Source organism: Leptinotarsa decemlineata, unplaced genomic scaffold (assembly GCF_025532065.1).
Source record: "Leptinotarsa decemlineata unplaced genomic scaffold, Ldec_3_MD MMD2_tig00000035_RagTag_RagTag, whole genome shotgun sequence".
Taxonomy (NCBI): domain Eukaryota; kingdom Metazoa; phylum Arthropoda; class Insecta; order Coleoptera; family Chrysomelidae; genus Leptinotarsa; species Leptinotarsa decemlineata.
In genome coordinates, this window is record NW_027412540.1 from 2,305,958 (window position 1) to 2,327,415 (window position 21,458).

Genomic DNA, 21,458 nt, shown 5'->3' on the forward strand with positions numbered 1-21,458 from the left:
GCAAAGAAGTAATTTTCAGACATAAAATGGAAGAAAAAGCCCTCCCCAAATAGCTTTTTTCATATAAACATTAAATTACACGAAAGAAAAATACTTTCGAAACAAATATTTTTATATGAACGCTGAATTATACGAAAAACACTTTCCTCTATTCCGTTTGAATTCAAAACATTCGTGTGGGATCGAATCGGATATCATTCACAGGATTTCTATACAATATAATTGATAAAAGAAGTGAAATTTCACTTACATGAAACACTATCATCCTCACTACTAAACATTCAATGTTTCGCCCTAAGACACTTGCCTTGTCGGATCTTCAGTAGCAAATACGAATAACATTATAAGAAAAAACACTCCGTTCGTTCATAATCACGGAATGCGTTGAATCCACCCATGTCAATAACATTCATTTGCTTATTTGATTAAATCCCAGCAATAGGAATCTTGTTCAAATTGAAAGTGTGTATTTTTAGGATAAATTAATTTTTGGGGAAGAACGTTTTTGACCTTCTACTTCTCCATCTTGATTCCAAAAAAATGTAATGCTCTTATATCTCTTTGAAAGGAATTCTCGCTTTGAGTCACAAAAATGAAACAATAGAAGTCAACTTCACTGTCACCCTCACTGGCATACACCGATGTTTCGCCTTAAGACACTTGCCCCAAGGCTCTTCAGTACCAAATTGGATAACATTATAGAAAATACACACAGTTCATTCATGAATTACGATTTTTAATGTCATGGAATAAGCTTGATCTGCTTATGTCATCGATGACATCGTAATGTCATTCATTCACCTATCTGATTTAATCTCAGCCAAGAGGAATCTTATTTGAATTGAAGGGGTTATATTTTTAGGAGTGATTAATTTTTGGGAAAGAAAGTTTTTGGCTTTCTACTACTCCATTTCGATACAAAAATTAATCACTTCTAAAAATATAACCCCTTCCATTCAAAGAAGTCAACTGTACTGAAGTATTAAGTTGAAGCTGAGTTTTCTACTTTGTTGGTCATATGTGAGGTATGGATTGTCAGGAACAACAGATCTTCATACTAATAAACTCATTCATTATATGTAGTCTTTAGGCCTGAGGGATACATTTTTCATTTATGAAAATATAAAAGTTCTGATTCGGAATATTTCTAGTTGTAGTTAATTTTCTTAGCCAATAAAAACCAGCAACTGTCAAATCAGAAATCGTTTCAGTTGAATATAATATTATGAATGATTTGAGTTGATGAAAAATCAAGGATCTCTTATATTTATAATAATGTAATGGAATGGAATAACTTAGATTTTCACCGCGTTACATATATGTAAAAATGAAATCGATATCCATGAAACTATGGAACATCAGTATTACTAATCTATTCTAAATACCGTTGAATGGAGGTAAGTAAAAATCTAAGTTCAAAAAAATAACATTTTTATTCGAAGTAAATAAGATAACATATAAGGTCTATATACAAAATAATACTCGAGGATCATCTCACTCAACTAAAACAATATAAATAAAAAAAGTTATAAATGAGGGCTACATAGACGAAACCATGAACACAAAGAAGGAGTATCTGTTTGCATTGTGTACATAGATTATTATGAAATTATGGCAATTGGAAAACTGAGAAAGAACAGCCTGGAGTTCAAGAGATTCTTTTCCGAAAGTTTTTCCTTCCGAAAAAGGATCACAATATTTTTCAGTAACGTGTGAAAATAATTGAAAATACTGATTAGGAAAACGAACGAAAATAAATTAAATTTATTTCAAATTAGTAATCGTGAACTTTTTTCACAACAGCGTTAAATCCGATATGTTTGTCGGCTGTGTACGATACTATCCTTTTTGAACCATCAGGTTCCACTAGGGTGTATTCCCCCTTGACTTTGTCGCCATTCCTGGTCTCCCACTGTGATTTAATATCGTGGGTATGAAGATCGTGTACAGCATAGTCGTAGTGGTACTTAGCAGGGGCCTGTAAACAATGTCATCAGTGCTATTTTGGTGGGCAGTAGGATAAACTGAACGGAAGTATTCATCAATGGTACATTGATGGTTTTCGAAAAATATTTTCAACATTGCTTACAAACACCTTATATCCTTCCATATACAGGATCAGATCTATTTTAATTAATAATATTACTAACGAAATTTTTAAAAAAGGAATATAACAGTAGCTGTGCCACATAAAAATGATAAGCTAGGGTACTAATTTTCCTAAGCCCTCATTTCTGCATTCCAATTCAACCTCAATTACCTCATCGGTATCAATTTTTTCTATAGAATAAGGAAAATAACTTCGTCGTAACAAATAATAAACGTTTTTTCATTCTATATTCATAAATTTCTACAAAATAACTAGGTCATCAATCTAGCAAATTAATTTTTCCGCGTAACATTCATGTATTTGTGATTAAATTTTTGATATTTCTGTTCTCTCATTTTAATTCTCATAAAATCCAACCAATCCTAAATAATCTGAATTGCAAAGTGTTAAAGGAAGTATCTGCTCTACATCTAATGATATTCAGCTCATTAAATTCAGTGCATTATAAGTATGAATCAACACAAAACAGCCATAATAAGTTCATTAACGCCTAAGGATTTCCTCAATCTCCTCACGCAATTTGATCATATTAAAATGACCAACGAACGTCAAAATCAAAACTGTTATTAGGTCTCAATGTTTTCGTTCTGCATATCATTAAAACTAAGGAAACAAATATAATTGCCTATGCCAAGAGTAAATATTAAAGAAAAGATGCTTATTACCAATTACTGTGTCAGCATAAAAAATCGTTAAATACGGATAAACTTTTTCTCGCTTTCTACTCAGATTACTCGAGAAAAGTGACAACAAACAACTAATACGTTACATACTAATTCCGATCAACCTGTTTCGCTTCTTCTGCATACGAAATCACGGAAGGATATGTTTAGAAAACATATATGGTCCGTGATTATAATACAGGTCGTCATGCCGGTACTTCAGTGACATAATATGTTGAATATATCTCGTGATTCCGTATTTCTAAAAGACATTGTTTAGGAGAATGAAAGCGTGAATTTAAGAACTTCATAACTTCTATTGGATAGTTAAAAGATGGCAATGGTTCGTGTTTCATAATCAAAATGGGGACAATAAGGCACTAGGGCAAAATGAAAACGTCATGAAGCGTCATCGTCAGTGACAAGAAAAACTACAATACATAAGAATATGAAAAAATTATTGAGAATCTGTTGATCAGATGGATTGCGGGACGGGACACAAAAAGGTGAATGGCTATTCCTTTCAGGCCTCATTTATGCACACGATTTCTATCGTTTATTGCTTTGCTACAGAAATCGCGGCGTTTTCGAATGAAATGTATACCCCAAGTTGGGTTTCTTGCCACGCGTCAGCTTCAAATAAAATAATATGTTGAAATGAAACATTCGATGAATTGCCATCTTTCTAAACAAACAAATATGATGAAAAATTGGTTTCAAGTATTGTATATTTTATTATGAATTTCATTAGTTCGGACTTCCATTGTCTGATATATAAAATGAATCAAAATCCCTGAAAGAACTAATAAAAATAAATAGAAAAAAATAGCTGAAAATAGCAATTATATTAGGCAAAATATCTCTGAATTGGAACAAAAGTGAAATAAAATACAAGTAAAAATAGAACAATTGAACAAAAAATGAAAATGAAAAATTGGGAGATTCCAAACCAAGTCACTTCACGACGTTTCGATTGTTAGTATCCACAATCGTCTTCGGGTGATGACTCAGGGTAAAGACTCAGTCATCACTCGTGATACTAACTGTGGGCACTAACAATCGAAACATCGTGAAGTAACTTGGCTTGGAATCTCTTAATTAATTTTTATTTTTTGTTCAATTGTTCTATTTTTACTCGTATTTTATTTCACTATTATAGCATTTCAGGGTTTTTTCGCTTAATATAAAAGTTATTTTCAGCTATACATTTTTTATTTTTCTTTTTTATCAGTTCTTTCAGGGATTTCAAATGATTTCATATAATATCGGACAATGGAAGTCCGAACTGATGAAATTCATCATGAAACATTGTCAATCACCTACTAACATACAAATGGAAGAAGACGACAAAGACGTTGGGTTTGATTAGAATCCTTAGCGGAGAATATTATGAACTCAATACAAAATTAAGACAAGACAATGATGAATTCTTCAATTACGTCAATAGTCTCTTTTGATGAACTATGTAAAAAATAAAAAACACCCTAATAAGTAAGGTGAAGTTATATTTGAAAACGCCGCGCTTTTGTCACAATGCGACATATGATAATAATTGCGTGCATGAAAGAGGCATTAGTATATATTAATCAATGTTATTATTTATCAACCAAAAATAAATTGCTAATAATGAGCAATGCAGTTCTATAGTCTTCATTTGACATTTAACAAAGATGTTTCTCATTCAAATCAAATATAAAATAACATGATCTTTTATTTAAGTACATTGATGCATGTGATTTTCCATTATTTATATCCCAGATCACAAATTCAATGTTTTGATATATCATTTAGTTTTTGTCTTCTTATTCGCGTTGACAAACTGAGAATAAAATTATTGTTTTTAGTTTCACTTTAATCAAGAAGTACTTCTCAACCATGCAGCAGTAAATATTCAAATAACTAAGCAGAAATGGAAATCAAAACTAGAAAAAGAATTGAATCATTCAACAAAACAAGTAGAAATGCATTTTGGCTTGAATTCTTTGAACGTTTTTCGAATCATATAAATGATTTTCAAAAGATAGAGATGGTACACGTTCAAAAAAATAAGAATGTTTATTTCTATGTCGTTTATGATATTGTCGAACTCTTATTGTAGGTTTTCCGGAATGAGTCTATCTTCAAATATTTCGAACGATTTAACTTCAACTGTTCTAGTTTCGTTGCATGGAAATAAAACATTTCGAATTATGAAGATTTTCTGTTGAATCACACAATAATGCATTCGAAGAAATAGAATATGTCAAAGACCATACAATTGAAATATCGATATATCAATACATATAATAAAAGTGTAACGGATCGCTGCCTGTTTATGGAAGATATTTAATGAGTAGTATAACCCAGAACAAAAATTTTCAGAATTTTCGTCCACTCTTTTGTGCGTTTTTAAGGCGCCATTCTGAAAAACAGTTTCTTAGAAAACTTGAAAGCGATTTTCGCTAATATATTGTGGTAAACTTTACCCAACATATAGTGTTTGGTTTATGATAACTCTAAGAATCATATTAATAATTTGCTATCGGTTAAATCAGCTATGACTTTGGATAACTATATAGTTTGTAAAAAGATTTTCTTATAAATTAAAGGCAAATTATCCCTAGGAAATCTGGGAAATCGAAAAATTGGAGTCTATACACGGATGAAGTTGTGGGCAACAGCTATTCATTATTATACCCGGGTCTTTTTTTATTGAAAAATGATAAAGGATGGTGACTGAAATAGAAAAAGATTATAAGAAACGGAATTGCACCAGACTGAATTGAACATTGAGTTATCGATGTCGAGGGATTACCAATATCTTACATGATAATCGACGTATTCCTCATGGTGTTCTTCACCCCCATGTCCAATTTCATTTCCTCCCAGCCCTTCCGCTTCATAGCCACCACCTCCAAGGGCTTCGTGATCACCTCCGACGGATTCGTAGCCACCTCCTGAGATCTCCAAGCCTCCGTAGTGGTCTTCACTACCTCCTCCATAACCTGCTAGATTGAAATGTTCGTAGCCGCCGCCTGGTCGGGCCTGCACTACCGCGAAGATTGCGACGGCAAATACCTGAAAATTGTAAATATAATAACAGTTGTCTTCATTTCTTTTGAGTTTACAAAATAGGCGAAGTTCAGCCTCACACTTGATCTAAATTTTACAATTACTGAAAAGTACTGGCATAACACAAGCTTTCCTATCAGAGAACAAAATAATGATTCAATTCACTGATCTATAATGCATTAAAGTTCGAAGGCTACAGAATAGTAATTCATAATGTAACAATTTTCATTTGTAGTTAGTCTCAGCTGTTCAAGAAACTTGATTTTCATCAGCGTTTGAACTGATACTCAAATAAAAGAAACTAATTGATAAGAAATGAATTTTAATTATGACGGCTGGAGTAAAATATTTCCGGAATAGGACTGAGGAGTGACTTGGTAATACGAATAATAATTTACATCTAGTGAATGAAGAGACGATGTAGGTATTATTTTTCTCTAAAGCGTCGGATTATCTCAGGTTAGACATTCACAACCATTTCATTTTAGCAATCTGATTGGAGACATGGGCAATTTTCTCATTAAAGATATTTGTAAATATTCTTTGAAAGACAATTTTTGTGGAATGGTCGATGTATTTACTGATCTCTGGATTTATAATCCCTCACAAGGTGGAAAATGAACAAAACTAAATCAATATGAAGTACAAACAGAAAAGTTCACCCTGAAATGAATTCGAGTTACTGACTAATTGGACTCTTCAGTGGTTTATATTACGAGATAACTTTTCGGGATCAATTTTTGAGTTTTTCCTTCATAACGTTTCATTCAGCTTTGTTCATTGTTGAGGTTGTGGAAAGTTATGAACCCAATGAATAGTAGGAAACTTCATACTTCCTAAGTACTGTTTTGCTTAAATTTTATTAATAGATTACCATAAACAAAATCTCCATGATTTGATCTAGAAAGAATGAGTTATTCACTGAGAAATTTTCTTGGATATTTATTATTTCAAGCAATACTTACAGACATTTATAATTTCCTTCACTGAATAGCATTACTTTGTAATTGATTGCAAATTTTAATTCGACAAACTTTTTGAATAAGGGGGAATAATTTTTTCATTTTCATCTTTTGTCATCAGTTGTCCATAACAAATTTTAATTCAGTCATGTTCAAATATGCAAATTAACTTTTGTTAATTTTTTTCTTCTTTTCTTGTATTTAATAATCTTAGTTCTTTGAATTGATTTGTATTTCTAGTTGTGTCACAATTAAATAATTCACCGAATAACACAAACTTTTGTTAAGACTTATTATAACCGTGAATTATGTTTACGAATATAATAAATACTAAGTTTTGCGATAGGTAGAATCAAAACATCTCTAGAGCACTTTCGCTCTTATTCTTTACAACCTGTGATTAATTAATTTTAGTAATCTTATGATTCCAACTTGGTTAGTAAAACGGATGTTAAGAGAATTGTTCAAGTTCTGTTGTGTGGGAAAAGTATTTTTATTGTATTGAAAAAAATTTTACGATACCGTTTTTTATTGTATATACACTATATGCGTTGGGAAATGGATTTGAAAGTCTATTGTTTCAACTCTCAGGACCTTCAACAAAAATTTCAGATAAATGATCCTCAACAATATTGTATATCAGTAGTGGAAGTTTCAGTAGCTCTCTTTTTGACTTTTTGTTAAAATTAAGCAATATGCGGATTCATTTTTTCGATTACGTATGTTTTAATTGTTATCTAAAAAAATAGTGAAGTAATTCATAATATCGATAGATAACAGGTATATAAAGAAGTGAAATGAAATAGTTTTCCAAAATGTTTTAGCAAACTTCAAAACAATTAAAATATTCTGACTTTTTACTCGTTCATGACGATTCAGTTGCTTGAAATAATTCGAAAAAATCATTTAACTAACAAAACCTTAAAAAATTTCAGGATATGTTTTTAAGATAAATCTATTTGAAGTCCAACATACTTTGACAACATCCTATAGGGTTAACAATACATTTATGCATAAAAACATATTTGTCAAAACTAATACGAGTTATTTCATATTGTTTGAACATCATCGATATAATTCCTATTCTATTGTTATAATAATATTTCTCATTTATCATCTTGATCATGTTTGTATGAATTAATTGTGTATTCGACAAATAGCAAACAGCATTGAGTCTGTAATCTAACTCGGAAGTATATTTTTTATATTTCATCGGTTTATAAACTTTGTAAACCACCGCAAAAGAATTATTTGATGTTAGTATTAATTGAATTTTCGACAAAAATCTATTGTTATGTTGAACTTTTTCATTTTTTCCCTTAGAATTTTTTTATCCCCAATGATTCACCCCTAAATCCGTGACGCCTAAGGAGGCACACCGACTTCTACTTCACAGAAAAAAATCGTTTGATGAATTTTCCGCCATATAGCGTCTTACTATCAATTCAAGATTTGCAATTGAGCCTGTATATTATATAACATTTTTCAAATTTCAATAAACTTGCTGTATCTCTATTTGTCCCTTCACACCTAAAGATTGATTAATCACTGGTTGAATGGGTTGAATTAATTATCGAAAAATATTTTTAGTATCAGTGTTGCGTAGATGAATCACAAATGAAATTTTCAGTCCAACTCAAAAATTAGCACAGCACCACTAATAGTTTCACCGAAATCCACAGGTATCATATATTCTACTTACGATGTAAATTTGCATGGTTGCGTTGGTGAAATGTTAGAGGATGGTCAAGAGGACTGAAACTGAACTGAATACCAACTGAAACGAAAGAGATTTTATAGTGTTTCGTGTGAAAGGGCCCCCTTGTTCAAATCAAAATCCCACTTCAATACATCAGCGGGTATGCGGCGAGTTCCTCCCCGTAGAATCTGCACGGTCCCAGCATGCTCACACTTTCCCTTGATCTTGAGCTCACAACGGGAAGTAATGTTACTTTATGGGTATTGCTGTGCTTGTTTGAACAATGAAACACACGTTTTTGAACACTGAGGATTCGTTGGACAATATGTTATACGGTGCGTAAAACTTTAACATCTCTGTACGAGTATTATCCTATTCAGTTTGTTCACTTCAACATTTGCAGAAAAATTATTTTCATTAAAATAAGATATCACCTTCTTGTGGGTCTTCCCATAATAAACCAAAACAAAATATCTTTTTTGGTTTGTGTGATATCTGACAAAATGGTTGAAATGTAGTGTTGAATTATTTAAAAACTAATACAGTTTGTGAACTCAGGGTATTTAATGACCTAGAAGTTAAACTGAGTATTTAAATCAGAAAATGATAGGAGATTGACGAAATATGTTGTAGAAGCCAATAAATAATGAATATACGTTGAGAAAGTTATGATATCGCGTGTTGCCAAATTTGAATCTGAAAAAAAAATATAGTTGCAAAATTATAGCTGAGTGAAATGATAAATATACAGGGTACTATACAGGGTTCATGTTAAGGACGGAAAGGGATAAAAATTAAATAGTTTGTGAATCCAAGAGTGCTAGCATGAGTATTTTAGTTTTTTGGAAGTGATGAACTTTGAGAAATATATTGTTGCTAACAGAAAATGATTGTACTTAAGATGCACTGTTTGGAACCTTTGGTGTGGTAATGAATATTACTGGAGTTTTTCCCAACACCAAGCCGTTATCATCTTCAAGAGGAAGTTCAAACTAATCATACATACACTATCCTTATTTATACCATAGATTTCTGTTCTAGGTACCTGCGTTTTGAGTGTCTTGAATTAATTTTACAATTTGTTTCATCAACTTGTCTTGAATTAATTTTACAATGTGTCCTTATGTAATAGTCAGGTAAATTTGATAATTGAAATATCCTAAACTATATAAAATTAATTTCACTAGTGTTTCTACTAGTGTTGAATGAATTTTACAATGTCTCCTTATGTAATAGTTAGGTAAATCCAATAATAAAAATATTATAATCTTCATTAAATTAATTTCACAATATTGCCCAATCTACTTGTCTTGAATTAATTTTACAATGTGTCCTTATGTAATAGTCAGGTAAATCTAATAAACGAAATATTATGTTAACTATTTAGTATACTATTAGGTTTTCGTCCACCATCATTATTCATAATATTATTATGTTTACTTATTCCTACACTCTCGTAGGCATCTAGATGCCTGTTGTTGGTATCTTGTCTAACTAATCTTAGTGAACTGAAGGCTATGGAATGGTTTTGTTGCAAAATATGATGGGCGACTGATGATTTTTAAGTCTTCCATATTTTAAGTGTGCTAAGTGTTCCTTATATCTCATTTTGAGAAATTCAGTACTTTGTCGAATTCTCGACTTTGTCTTTTGGACTTCCTAAAAGGTTCTGTAGTGTATGACTTGTTTTAAAAACCACCTTCATACCTAGTTCCTTGAAAATCTTTCCAAAGTTCTTCGTGTATTGGTGGTATGGAACTGAAATTTATTTATCTTGGTTTTTGTCCTTTCTAAAAGTCGAGATTCCGTTCATTCTTAAGGAGGAAGAAGTTTAGATTAAGAATGAACGAAATGTCGACTTTTAGAAAGGACGAAAACCAAGATAAACCACCAGTACACGAACAGCATTATATATATATATATATATATATATATATATATATATATATATATATATATATATATATGATTTATATCATACACACTCAATAATATCTATATCTCTGTATATATATATCATATATAAATATATCTATATAAATAGATAAATACTTTCTGATCATTCCCATATTGATTTCAATTTAAGAGCCACGGTAGACAGCTGTTTCAGCCTATTGGGCATTGTCAGTACCGGGCAGGCGGTCCTCGATTGAAGACAAAATGTGAAAAACCAGAAAAGTACTTGATGGAATTATTTTCCAGCAGCTTGACTGCATTAACCTTTGTCGATTTTATATATATATATATATATATATATATATATATATATATATATATATATATATATATATATATATATTATTATACAGCTTTATTATAACAGCATCATAGAGATATATTTGCCTCTCAGAAGGCAAATTCAAAGCGTTCCATAGTTCCGTGTAATCTTCAACAATCATTTCTTATTATAAGTTGATATGAAAAAAGTTTCTATTCATCATGGTAGCAAGCTAATAAATGGAAGATTTCTTGAACAAGTAGAACCGTTTCAAAGGTCATTTTCAATAATAATCATCTTTTCTTCCATGATTTACATAAAAGTAGGGAAAAAAATCTGAAACTGTTTCAGTATCACTCAAATGAATATATTTTGGCATGTTTTCAACTCTGAGGTTGATAGCTCAAATACATGGTTTGGGAAGACATTCAACAACTTCTTGAGAAAATCACTATCCGCACATTTTTGTTCGGCATAGAAAAACAAAAAATCTCTAATCGATAATTCTGGAAATATGGGGAATGAGTCATTTTCTTCAAATACTCAACTGTTCAATGTGAATTATAATAGCTCTAGTTGTCACCATGAAGAATGATGCAAAGTTTTTGGATTTTCTCGTAATATTACTTTTCATACTAACAAATAGTTGTCGTGATTTATTCCTGATATACGAAGAAGGTATTTAGGATCTAATGAGGACTACACAGTAAATTTTTCATGTCGTTAATCGTTATTGTGAAAACTCATTTTGCCTAGGAATATTCTGCATCGTGTGTTACTGATTATTATTTGACCAAGAATTGACCGATTCGCGGTTTTCTAATGGACCTATTCGCGGTTTTCTAGTGGCAAACAGTTTTACTCAATGAAACTAGCAATGATTATCTGCGACACTCTTTCCACATAAACTGTTTACTGTATATAAATATGACTATTCTTCTAGAAATGTGTCATTCAGTATCATCTCCTACTCCTACAGTGTCAGATATAGTAGGAGTGTTCTCCTCATACTGTCTTTTGGGTTATCAACATTACTGACTAGTTCACTCTGTAAAATTTTTATTGTTTTTAATGAAAACTGTTCAAAAATAGTGTTTTAGATAAAAGTAAAGGATTTTAAACATACCTCATTTTTTAAATCGGCAATTGTGAATATTTTTTAATTCCATTTGTTTGTTTCTCAAAGTCGTATACAAAATCTGTCACTGAGCTTACATAAAGGCGATCATTACGCCATGTACATATTTTAGGAAGTGATGGACCTTATACTAATGTATGTTGTGTGACTCTTTTCATTTTTGTTAGCATTATTTAATAAATATATGTTCTTATTCAAAATAAATGACTTCGGTATTATACTCGAGTTCAAATAGAAATACAAAACGATATTTTCATTTTGAATATTTTTTAGTATATTTTTTAGGATCATAAGTATTCAAAAGAAGTGGTTTTTCAACAGTTGTTTTTTATTGAAATGGATCAGTCTGAATTGGAAACGTAGAATTATTACATGTTGCTGCGAATAATTGTTGAAAAATAAAGAGTTGTGTGAATTTTGAGCAGGTGGAATAAACGTAACAGCAGAATATCGAGGTATTGCTCCACTCGATATGAGTGGAAATGTTTCGGAGGAGTGCAATTTTTTAACAAAAAAGTTCCAAAATTATCGAAATTATCTCAAAGCAGCAAAATGAGATAAAAGACGAAAGATCTATAGTGTGCCCAATTACTGCAATATATTGATGATAAAGGATTGCGAGTATATTTATGGTAATTCAATACTTCTGGATACTGATTACGAACCTCTTGTCCAAATCATAACATGATTGTCTCCCTAAGCTATAAAGCAAGTGTATACGTCTACAGAGGTATGATATTGGTCTCGTACATAAACCCGGTTAGGAACTTCACATTGCCGATACATTGTCCTGGTCATTTGTAGAACTTTCAGCAGGAGTTGGAAAGTTTAAGAAAGAAATAGAAACACAAATTTGTATGCTCAGGTAGAATTCGAACACTACTCATCGACGAATCGCCGAATTGAAAAAAACTACAGCGAATGATAAGAACCACCAAAGTTGTTGAAATATGTAAGAGACACTGGCTAGAACAAAAATAATTGGAAGGTCCTAGATTGTAAAATAAGTACGAATTTTTTATTAAATCAAACACACATCAAGGGAGGCATATGGGTCTTTTGTATAAAAGTGAAAAATTGATTATTCCTTCGAAAATACGCAAACAAAGACTCAAATATGATCACATGGGTATAAATAAAACTGAAAACAAAGCAAGGGCTATATTTTTCTGGTCAGGAATATCGAAAGATTTTGAAACTTATATTCGGTGAAACCTGTGCATAATTCGCGAAAAAGGTGGTTTGTGATTTATTCTTTTTCAACAATAAACCATATTTGTTAGTGGACATTTATTTATCAAAATATATTGAATTGACAAAATGCGTTGACAGCTTATCGTTAACACAAATAATCATAAGCTTGAAATCAATATTTGCTAAATATGACATTCCGAAAATTCAGATCAGTGATGGAAGTCCGCAACTTTGCATTTCAAAGTTTTCGGATGTGTGGCAATTGACTCACATTAAATCGAACACGTTTCATTCTCAGTCAAATGGTTTAATTGAGGGACAAATTCAAACTTAGTAAAGCTCTTTATGTAAAAGAAAACTTTCACATGGTATTATTGTAATATAGCAATACGCCCTTATCGTGTCATATCCATAAGAAACCTAGACATACAATGTAGAAATTACAATGTGATATGTGTATGTGATAGAAATAAAAAGTTTATTAGGGTTTTCAAGAATGATTCGAATGAAAATAATATGAGATGGGACTGGCCGATACGTGATGAAAATCCATAACTTATTGAAGTAACACTTTATTGCAAAATTTCCACCAGACAATTCACAAAACCGCAACACGTGTTTCGCTATAAAGTAGCTTCATCCAGCCTTTTTATACTAATTTAATTCTACTTGATCTGTATTTTGTATACTTTCAACTCTAATTATGTGGCCTTCTACTCAGATAATGAGTAATAACTTTACCTAAGTTTAGGTAAACTTTGAAATTTTTGAACATCATAATGTTCAAGGTATTTAAAAATTTCATTAGTTTTACCTAAACTCGGATATAGTAATTAGTCTTTCTTTCAAATTCAAAGAAGTTACTGAAAACAATTATGAAAATTGTGGGTACAGACTGTTCGAAAATTTTGAAAATTTCACACTGTTATACAGTGTTGGGAAATTTGAGACCCAATACAGAGTCAGAAAGGGCTCTTGAAATATGAAAAATTATATAGAGAGTTATAAAATTTCTTCAATGACGTATTTTGAAAAGCATTTCATTGCTGCCAGAAAAAAAAAATATATACCTACGGTACTAACTGGGAACTGCCATAAGGTGTTGAGTGTATTTTTGTGCTGGTAGAAAAAGTGTTGAAATATTTTTGGAAAAATAACTACAGAAAAAAATCAAAAATTGATTTTGCAAATAGCAAAAAATAATAAATACGATGTTGGCAGAGTTGTGGCACTGGGTGTTTGGAAAATTGAATGAAGTATGTATTATTAAAATTATGAAAAATAACCTAACCTAACCTAACTTAACCTAACCTAGTTAGAAGGTCACATGATTGGAATTGTTGATATATAAAGCACAGATTAAATAGAATCTAGTAAGCTGGTGAAGCTATGGTACAGCGAAACACGTGATACAGTTTTGTAACTGTCCAGAGAAAATCTCACAAAAAAGTGTTACTGGAACGAATAAAAATTGAGAAACAGTAAGTTCGCATCAGAATATGAATAGTAATGATCGAAATGGAAATACTCTTGATAATGCAAATATAACAGAAGGTAATGATTCAGATGATATAATATTTTTTTCCAATTGTACTAGATCTGGAAGGGAAAATTAGAGCTCCTTGTAGACTGAACTATTGTTAGGAATAAAAAATGAGTAAATTGTTCAACATTTGAATTGAATATCATTTTTGATATGCTTTTTCAAAAATTGTTGTTTTCTATCGAAATAAATAAGCCTGTATTATTAGAAACGTTAAATCATTACACTCTATATATTCGAATATTTCATCACCTAATTCTTTTCCTATTTATTAGTATTGTCGTTGATTTGCTGCAAACTTGTAAATTGTATTGTTTCGTTATTACTCAAACTGAATCAACTAGGAATTTTGTCGTGATACCATTATATCACTAATATCGTAATGAAGTTAACGAGATAATTTTATTCGAATATTTATTATAGTTTTGTCCCACATAATCACTCAAGTAGAGTTAGTTTGCTTCGGGTTTCGTCAATTTGATATCAGTTCATTTAATTGTTTTCGACACATTTGAGAAAAGGCCGTAATTATCAGCTGAAATTATGATATCTGCTATTTTAAAATGAATCCTAGCACTTTCTATCGTGATCGTATCATTGTGGTGGTGATATGAATTTCAGATTGCTTTCGGTTATCATGCAAGATAGTTTTTTAGAGGTTGGCGACGAAGTCAGCCTGTGATCATTACACGTAAATTCCATACAAATTCTTTAAATTTCCATATATCAGTACCCAACAATTTGAAAATGACAAGAGTTTGAATCATCACATGTCGCTTCGAACATCAATATCAGTTTTTCAATTTTTTTTTCCCGATTTGAATTCGTCATTCTTCATTCATTTACACTAGACGTCTAGTCGGCGGTGACGTTTCCAAAGAATGTAAAATGAAAGGAGAAAATTTCGCATATTGATATTATTATCATCCAGAACCACCTCAGGGAACTGAATATGAAAATAGATCTATATGAACTTTAACAAATCTTGTAACGTTCAAATTTTCATTTAAATGAACTGATTGAAAAAATAATAATAAAACTTACCATTTCATTTCGATATGTAACTATAATTTAAAATTTTATCACACATTTCTCCTAGAGAACTCGAATACATCGCAGATGTCACATACCTTAAACACATCTAGTAAACATGCCATTATGATTTTCTCTTTCATTTTACATAAAAAACGAGAGTATTCATTGAAAACATACATGTCGTTATCACTTCGATACGTTATAAATCTACTTGGAAATGTAGTTCATATTTTGTGACAATTGATGCTGATGTTATCACACCTGGTTGGCTACAATACTTTTACATCTAGTAGTACATAGTAGTACATTGTTAGTTCAGTTTCTTTAAAATTTGTAGAATGATGTGAAATATCTCCGTGATAAAAAAAAACGTTGAAAGTATTTTATTTCTTCGGATAGTCACATTGAATACCTATGTGTAGAGACAAAAGTAACGGTTGAAGATTAGCAAATTGATAATTATCGAAACTAAGTAGGCAAATGACTTGATTGTATGATAATTTTATGAAATTATTGTAAGTAAGATTTTTGGGAATGCATGAAATATAACTTTCGGATGTCAAAGTCCTTTTTTTAAAAATTAATTTTATTGACAGAAATTGATGTTAACAGTATGAGAGCAAAATTATAACTGAATTACAAAAGTATTCTTCCCATGAAGATAAGAATGCTTGCACATCAGTTTCCCAGAATCGCGAGATTCTGCTTCAGCATGGTCAGTGGTTCACATGGGAACGGGCGATATAATTCCTCCCCCCGAAGATTCAACATAGGAGGGTCAGCGAGGAAGTTGAACCCTAGACATCTCGATATCTTGACTTGGTTTGGATGGTCCATTGGTTTTGCACCCTCTGAAGCCAATCTTCTTGTGCAGTAGGTACAAACAGACTGATACTAGGACCAAGTAGATAAACATCGTCCATAAACTTGGGATATGTGCTACGTCTTTGAAAGATATAATCGGTTCGTTTTCCATTATTGCGGTTTTTATTGAATGAAGTTCGTCCAGGTTCAGGTCATCAAGTTGGATCCCTATTGATTTGGGTGGCTCTGGCTTCCCTTCTTCCAAGTCTGGTAAGATGATTGGTTGACTATTGGTAACTTGGTGATCGTTGGTTATGATTTGGTTGCCACAGGATAACTGGCATCCAATTGGAATGTCGAATAGATAACTTCCAGGTAGTAGGTTCTCGATTTCGTTCTGGTTCTGGCACTTGAGTTTGGTAGTTTGTTGAGCCGGTAGGAGGACAACCCATTTGTTTGAGTTGTCTAGTTGTCTAATGGCTGGTCTCGATAAATGTATGACAGTCTGCTTACAAGTGGAGGTGTTCTGGACATTGAGTAGCTGGATTTCGCATGGATTGTCTTCTGTCAGCTCTCTGATGTTGGTGGATGGGCAGATATAGGTTCGATGGGAGATCTCCAAACAAGGATCGCTCAAGAATGCATACAATTTTTCGTTTTTTGACAAATATTTGTTTTGAGGTATAACAGCCTTAAACTGACCCTTAGTTAATATCGGAATTGAAAATAGGTGATAGTAATCGAAATTTGATGGATGGGTAATTGGAATATGCAAGATATAGGTTATTCTGAAATTTGATATATAGCTTTTGAGGCTAATACTTTTTTCATAAAGCAAAATATTCTCGAAACTTATTTCAATTGGTAGTTTGTCTTTCTCAACAATTTTATTCAATTTTTGCAGTTCTTTGAACAAATCTTTTGTTTTTATAATACTAGGATGAAGAATGTTCAGTCTAGAAAATTGTATTGAGTTTTCAACATCTTGCAAAATTGAATTTATGATTTCAAATGTATTGATTATCTGATTCAAGATGTCTTTAATAAACATAGAGTTTTCTTTATACGTTTGATTTTCAACAATTTTTGCTATTTGATTAATTTTTGATTCCAAAAGCCTTTCGTTATGTTTCACTTGCTGAACTGTACTATTGAACTGATCAATTAATGAGATTGAGAGTGAGTTTTGCTTCTTGATATTCGTTACTAGATTATTTTGATTATCTTGTAATTCTTTGATCAGGCGGTCATATTTTTCACCATCGTTGGAATCTAAATTTCCTGTGATCGACTTGAAAATGGATCCAATTCCGTTTATAAGACCGCGCTTTGTTCTAAGTGGATGTGGTAAAATATTGTTGAGTCTATCAGTCACCTCCTTTTCCGAAAATTCTAATATTTTTAAATAGTTAGATGTGTCCCATGAGTAGTCTTTGTGACTGCCTACAAGTGTCCTTACATTTTTTGAATGGAATTTCAGTTTATTTACCTCCACGATTATTGGATTTAAATCATAATAATGAATAAGTGAATATGCGTTCCAAGTTTGAGAGGAATAAGTCCTGGATTGTTCTTTAGGTTTTGTTTAGATATATTTTCCTGGAGTCCGAGAGTTCCAGATAATCTGAAAAATTAATCAATTTTTAATGGGAGATGGGTATTTTTTGAGGGGACGTTTTAAATTGTCCATGTGAATTTTTTGTTGGTTTTCTGTAGAAACTGTTTTCATTGTATGATCGACCGTTTTGATTTGAGTTGGTTTTTGAAATTTATTTGCATCCTTCTGCCTAATATGTTTTTTCACGTAAACTTTTTGTTTGGTTTTGAATACAATGGGATCATCGCGTTTTTTATATTCTCGTTCTACTATCTTTTCCTTTTGCTTTATTAGGTCCGAGTTTATTTTGGAATAGAGGAGTTTCGATCGTTCCTTGTGATCATTGGTGTAATCATTTAGTAATTTCCGATCAATATCAATATTGAAAGGATCATTGGTTGAAATGTGACCACTTATGATGTCAATTGGCTTGAGTTTTGTGACCGAATGTATAGAGTGGTTGTATGCCAAAATTGCGTACAACATTTTCATTTTTGGAGGGGTTTTCAAAAATCCTCTAGTGTTGAGTAGACGAATGTGTTCTAGAATGGTAGAATGAAACCGTTCTATCATTCCATTGGATTGAGGATGGTGTGGTGATGTGAAATGAACTTCGACTTTGTGTAAAGCCAGGAGTTCCGAAATGAGAAAGTTATTGAATTCGGTACCGTTGTCAACGATAATTCGTTTGGGGATACCATGATGAGAAAAAAATTGAATGAGGTTGTCGGCTATTTCCGTACCTGTCAAGGAGTTGACTAGGTATGCCTGTGCGTACTTTGAAAAACTGTCTATGATTGTGAGGAATTTTCTACTTTCGATAGTGAATGTATCCATATGTACGATTTCGAAAGGTTTGGTTGCTGTAGGGGTGATGTTGAGCTTCATTTTGATGGGGTTTCGCTCATATTTGCTTTGTTGGCAAATAAGGCATTGATTAATATATGTTTGAATGGTTTCTTTTATGTTCGGCCAGTAATGTTTTTCCTTAATTCTTGCGAAAGTTTCGTCAACACCGCGGTGGTTTGACTTACCTTCATGGTGGTTTTTGATAATTTCTTGAACGTCTTCTTTTTTTGTAACGTCCAGAAGCTTTTTGGTACACCTTTTGAATTTTATAGAGGGCCACTTGAAATATTTTTGAATTGTTGCCGAAAATGGTTCATAAAGTTCGGGGTTTTCAAAATAGACATGGTACTGCACTCCTGGGGCGACATATTCTTTGATAAAATTCAAAATATCGTTTTCTGTATTATTTTGCGATATTTGTACATGAATTCTCATCTTTTTCTCGAACAGAATGGTAGTTTTAGGTTTGGCCGGAGAATGGAGAACTGAGCTTATAATCAACTGATTGAGCCCTAGGTTCACGGCACACTGCGCTATTGGAATTGTTACAACAGGGTTCTGTTCAGCATTTGAGTGAATGGTGTCATCTTCTATTTGTTCGATATTAGGTTGCAATGGTGAAGAAATGTCATTTCTTCCATTACCTGTGGAAGGTAATTCATTGTCTTCGTGTATTCTGAGTTCTGGTAGGGGTTCATCTCCTGTACGTTCGGTATCAGGTTGAACTTGTAAAGAAAGATTGTCATTTTCTGTGTGACTTTTCGGAGGTAACTCGTTGTCCGTATTATTTACATGCATTTCGTTAGGAGGAATCATGATGGGGGAATATTCAGTGTCCAGATTGGGTTCTCCAATAATCAAAATATCGGAAGAGGGTTGATAATCCGGGGTTTCAAGGCAACGACTTACTGGGTTTCCTTGACCACTGAAAGTGACACCTTGATTTGTTAGACGTTGTGATTCGTCTAGTATGTCATCCAATTCCTCCCAAAAGGTTTTGGTGTCCTTAGTGTGGATTTCGACACGGGATGAAGCATCGGCGTTGGTGTTTAACTTGCCTTTTTTGTAGATTATGGTATAATCGTATTCCTCTAGTTTGATCCGCCATCTCAGCAATTTTGAGTTGGGGTCCTTCAGAGAGAATAACCACTGAAGGGGTTTGTGGTCAGTGACTATATTGAACTTTCGTCCAAAGAGATATGGGCGGAAGTATTTGGTAGCCCATACGATCGCGAGAAGCTCTTTCTCAATGACTGAGTAATTTTGCTCAGAGTCATTCAGGGTCCGAGATGCGTATGCAACTGGAAGGTCTTGGCCTATAGGGCCTTGAGAAAGGACAGCTCCTAGGGCGAATTTACTTGCGTCCGTGGTGAGATTAAAAGGTTTAGAAAAGTCGGGGTACTGCAAAATCGGATCATTGATTAACAGGTTTTTGCAGGTATTGAAACATTCCAAAAACTCTGCATTATGTTCAATTTTTGCGCCTTTCTTCAGGCATTTGGTTAATGGTTTCGTTAGTCTAGCGAAATTATTGATAAAGCGTCGATAGTAACCTAACAAACCCAAGAATCCTTTGATCTGTTTGGTGGTTTTTGGGACGGGGAAATTTTTGATGGCTGTGATTTTATCTGGATTCGGCTTGACACCTTCGGGAGTCACGACGTGTCCCAGATAGGGTACTTCCTTTCGTAAGAATTCCGATTTATCCAGCTGAATTTTGAAGTTTGAGCTTCTCAGCCTGTTGAAGACAGATTTAAGGCTCTCAAGGTGTTCTTGGAGGGAAGTCGAGAAGATAATAATATCGTCGAGGTATACCAAGCACTTTTCGTTCTGGATACCACGAAGGATATTATCCATTACGCGCTGAAAGGTAGCTGGCGCGTTTTTCAAACCAAATGGCATTCTCAGGTACTCATAATGGCCATGTTCCGTATTAAAAGCTGTTTTTTCAATATCGTCCTCTTCCATTTCAATTTGATGGAAGCCACTGGCCAGGTCGAGTGTTGTGAAATACTGGCATTTTCCCAGTTTGTCCAGAAGATCTGTGATGTTAGGTAAAGGGTATTTGTCATCTATCGTTTTCTCATTGAGCTTGCGATAGTCAACAACAACCCTCCATTTTTGCTTCCCAGAAGCATCGACCTTTTTGGGTACCACCCAAATAGGCGATGACCAAGGAGAATTGCTTGGCCGAATAATTTTCTGGTCGAGCATTTTTTTGATCTGATTTTCGACTTCTTGCTTGTGTATGAATGGGTACCGGTATGATTTTGTATACACCGGTATTTCATCAGATGTTCTAATTTGGTGCTTTACACGGCTCGTAAAGGTCAGCGGGGTATTTTCATAATAAAATATGTCAGAGAATTCTTTGCACAGCGAAAGTATCTTAGATCTTTCCTCGTCATTCAAATGGTCACATCGAATTTTTGAAAAATCTAGATTTTGCTTAGGGGAATCATCAAAATTATGAAAATCGATTTTTTTAATTTCGTTCTTATCAAATTTTTCAACAGCGATTGGTTCTGAAAAATTCAGGGTTACTGGTTTGGTGGTGTTGTTCAAAATTGTAGTGAGAGCTCTACCTTTATTTGCA

The 21,458-nt window shown here is 32.7% G+C and overlaps 2 protein-coding genes across 13 annotated transcripts in view; one reads left to right on the top strand and one right to left on the bottom strand.

Annotated features, from left to right (window-relative positions):
• Positions 1 to 21,458, top strand: part of Glut1 (Glucose transporter 1) — a 356,436-nt gene that overhangs the window by 203,763 nt on the left and 131,215 nt on the right. The window lies entirely within an intron of this gene.
• On the bottom strand, positions 1,415 to 15,739 carry LOC111504081 (uncharacterized). Of its 2 annotated transcripts, none has more exons than XM_023158570.2 (3): positions 15,622 to 15,739; positions 5,578 to 5,829; positions 1,415 to 1,978 (listed from the first exon to the last, which is right to left on the bottom strand). In XM_023158570.2, exons 1-3 carry the CDS (start codon positions 15,622 to 15,624, stop codon positions 1,775 to 1,777), a joined length of 459 nt encoding a protein of 152 aa, XP_023014338.1. In that variant the 5' UTR covers positions 15,625 to 15,739; the 3' UTR covers positions 1,415 to 1,774. The 2 variants fall into 2 exon arrangements, with proteins under 2 accessions (XP_023014338.1, XP_023014337.1); XM_023158569.2 differs by lacking the exon at positions 15,622 to 15,739 and adding an exon at positions 8,488 to 8,592.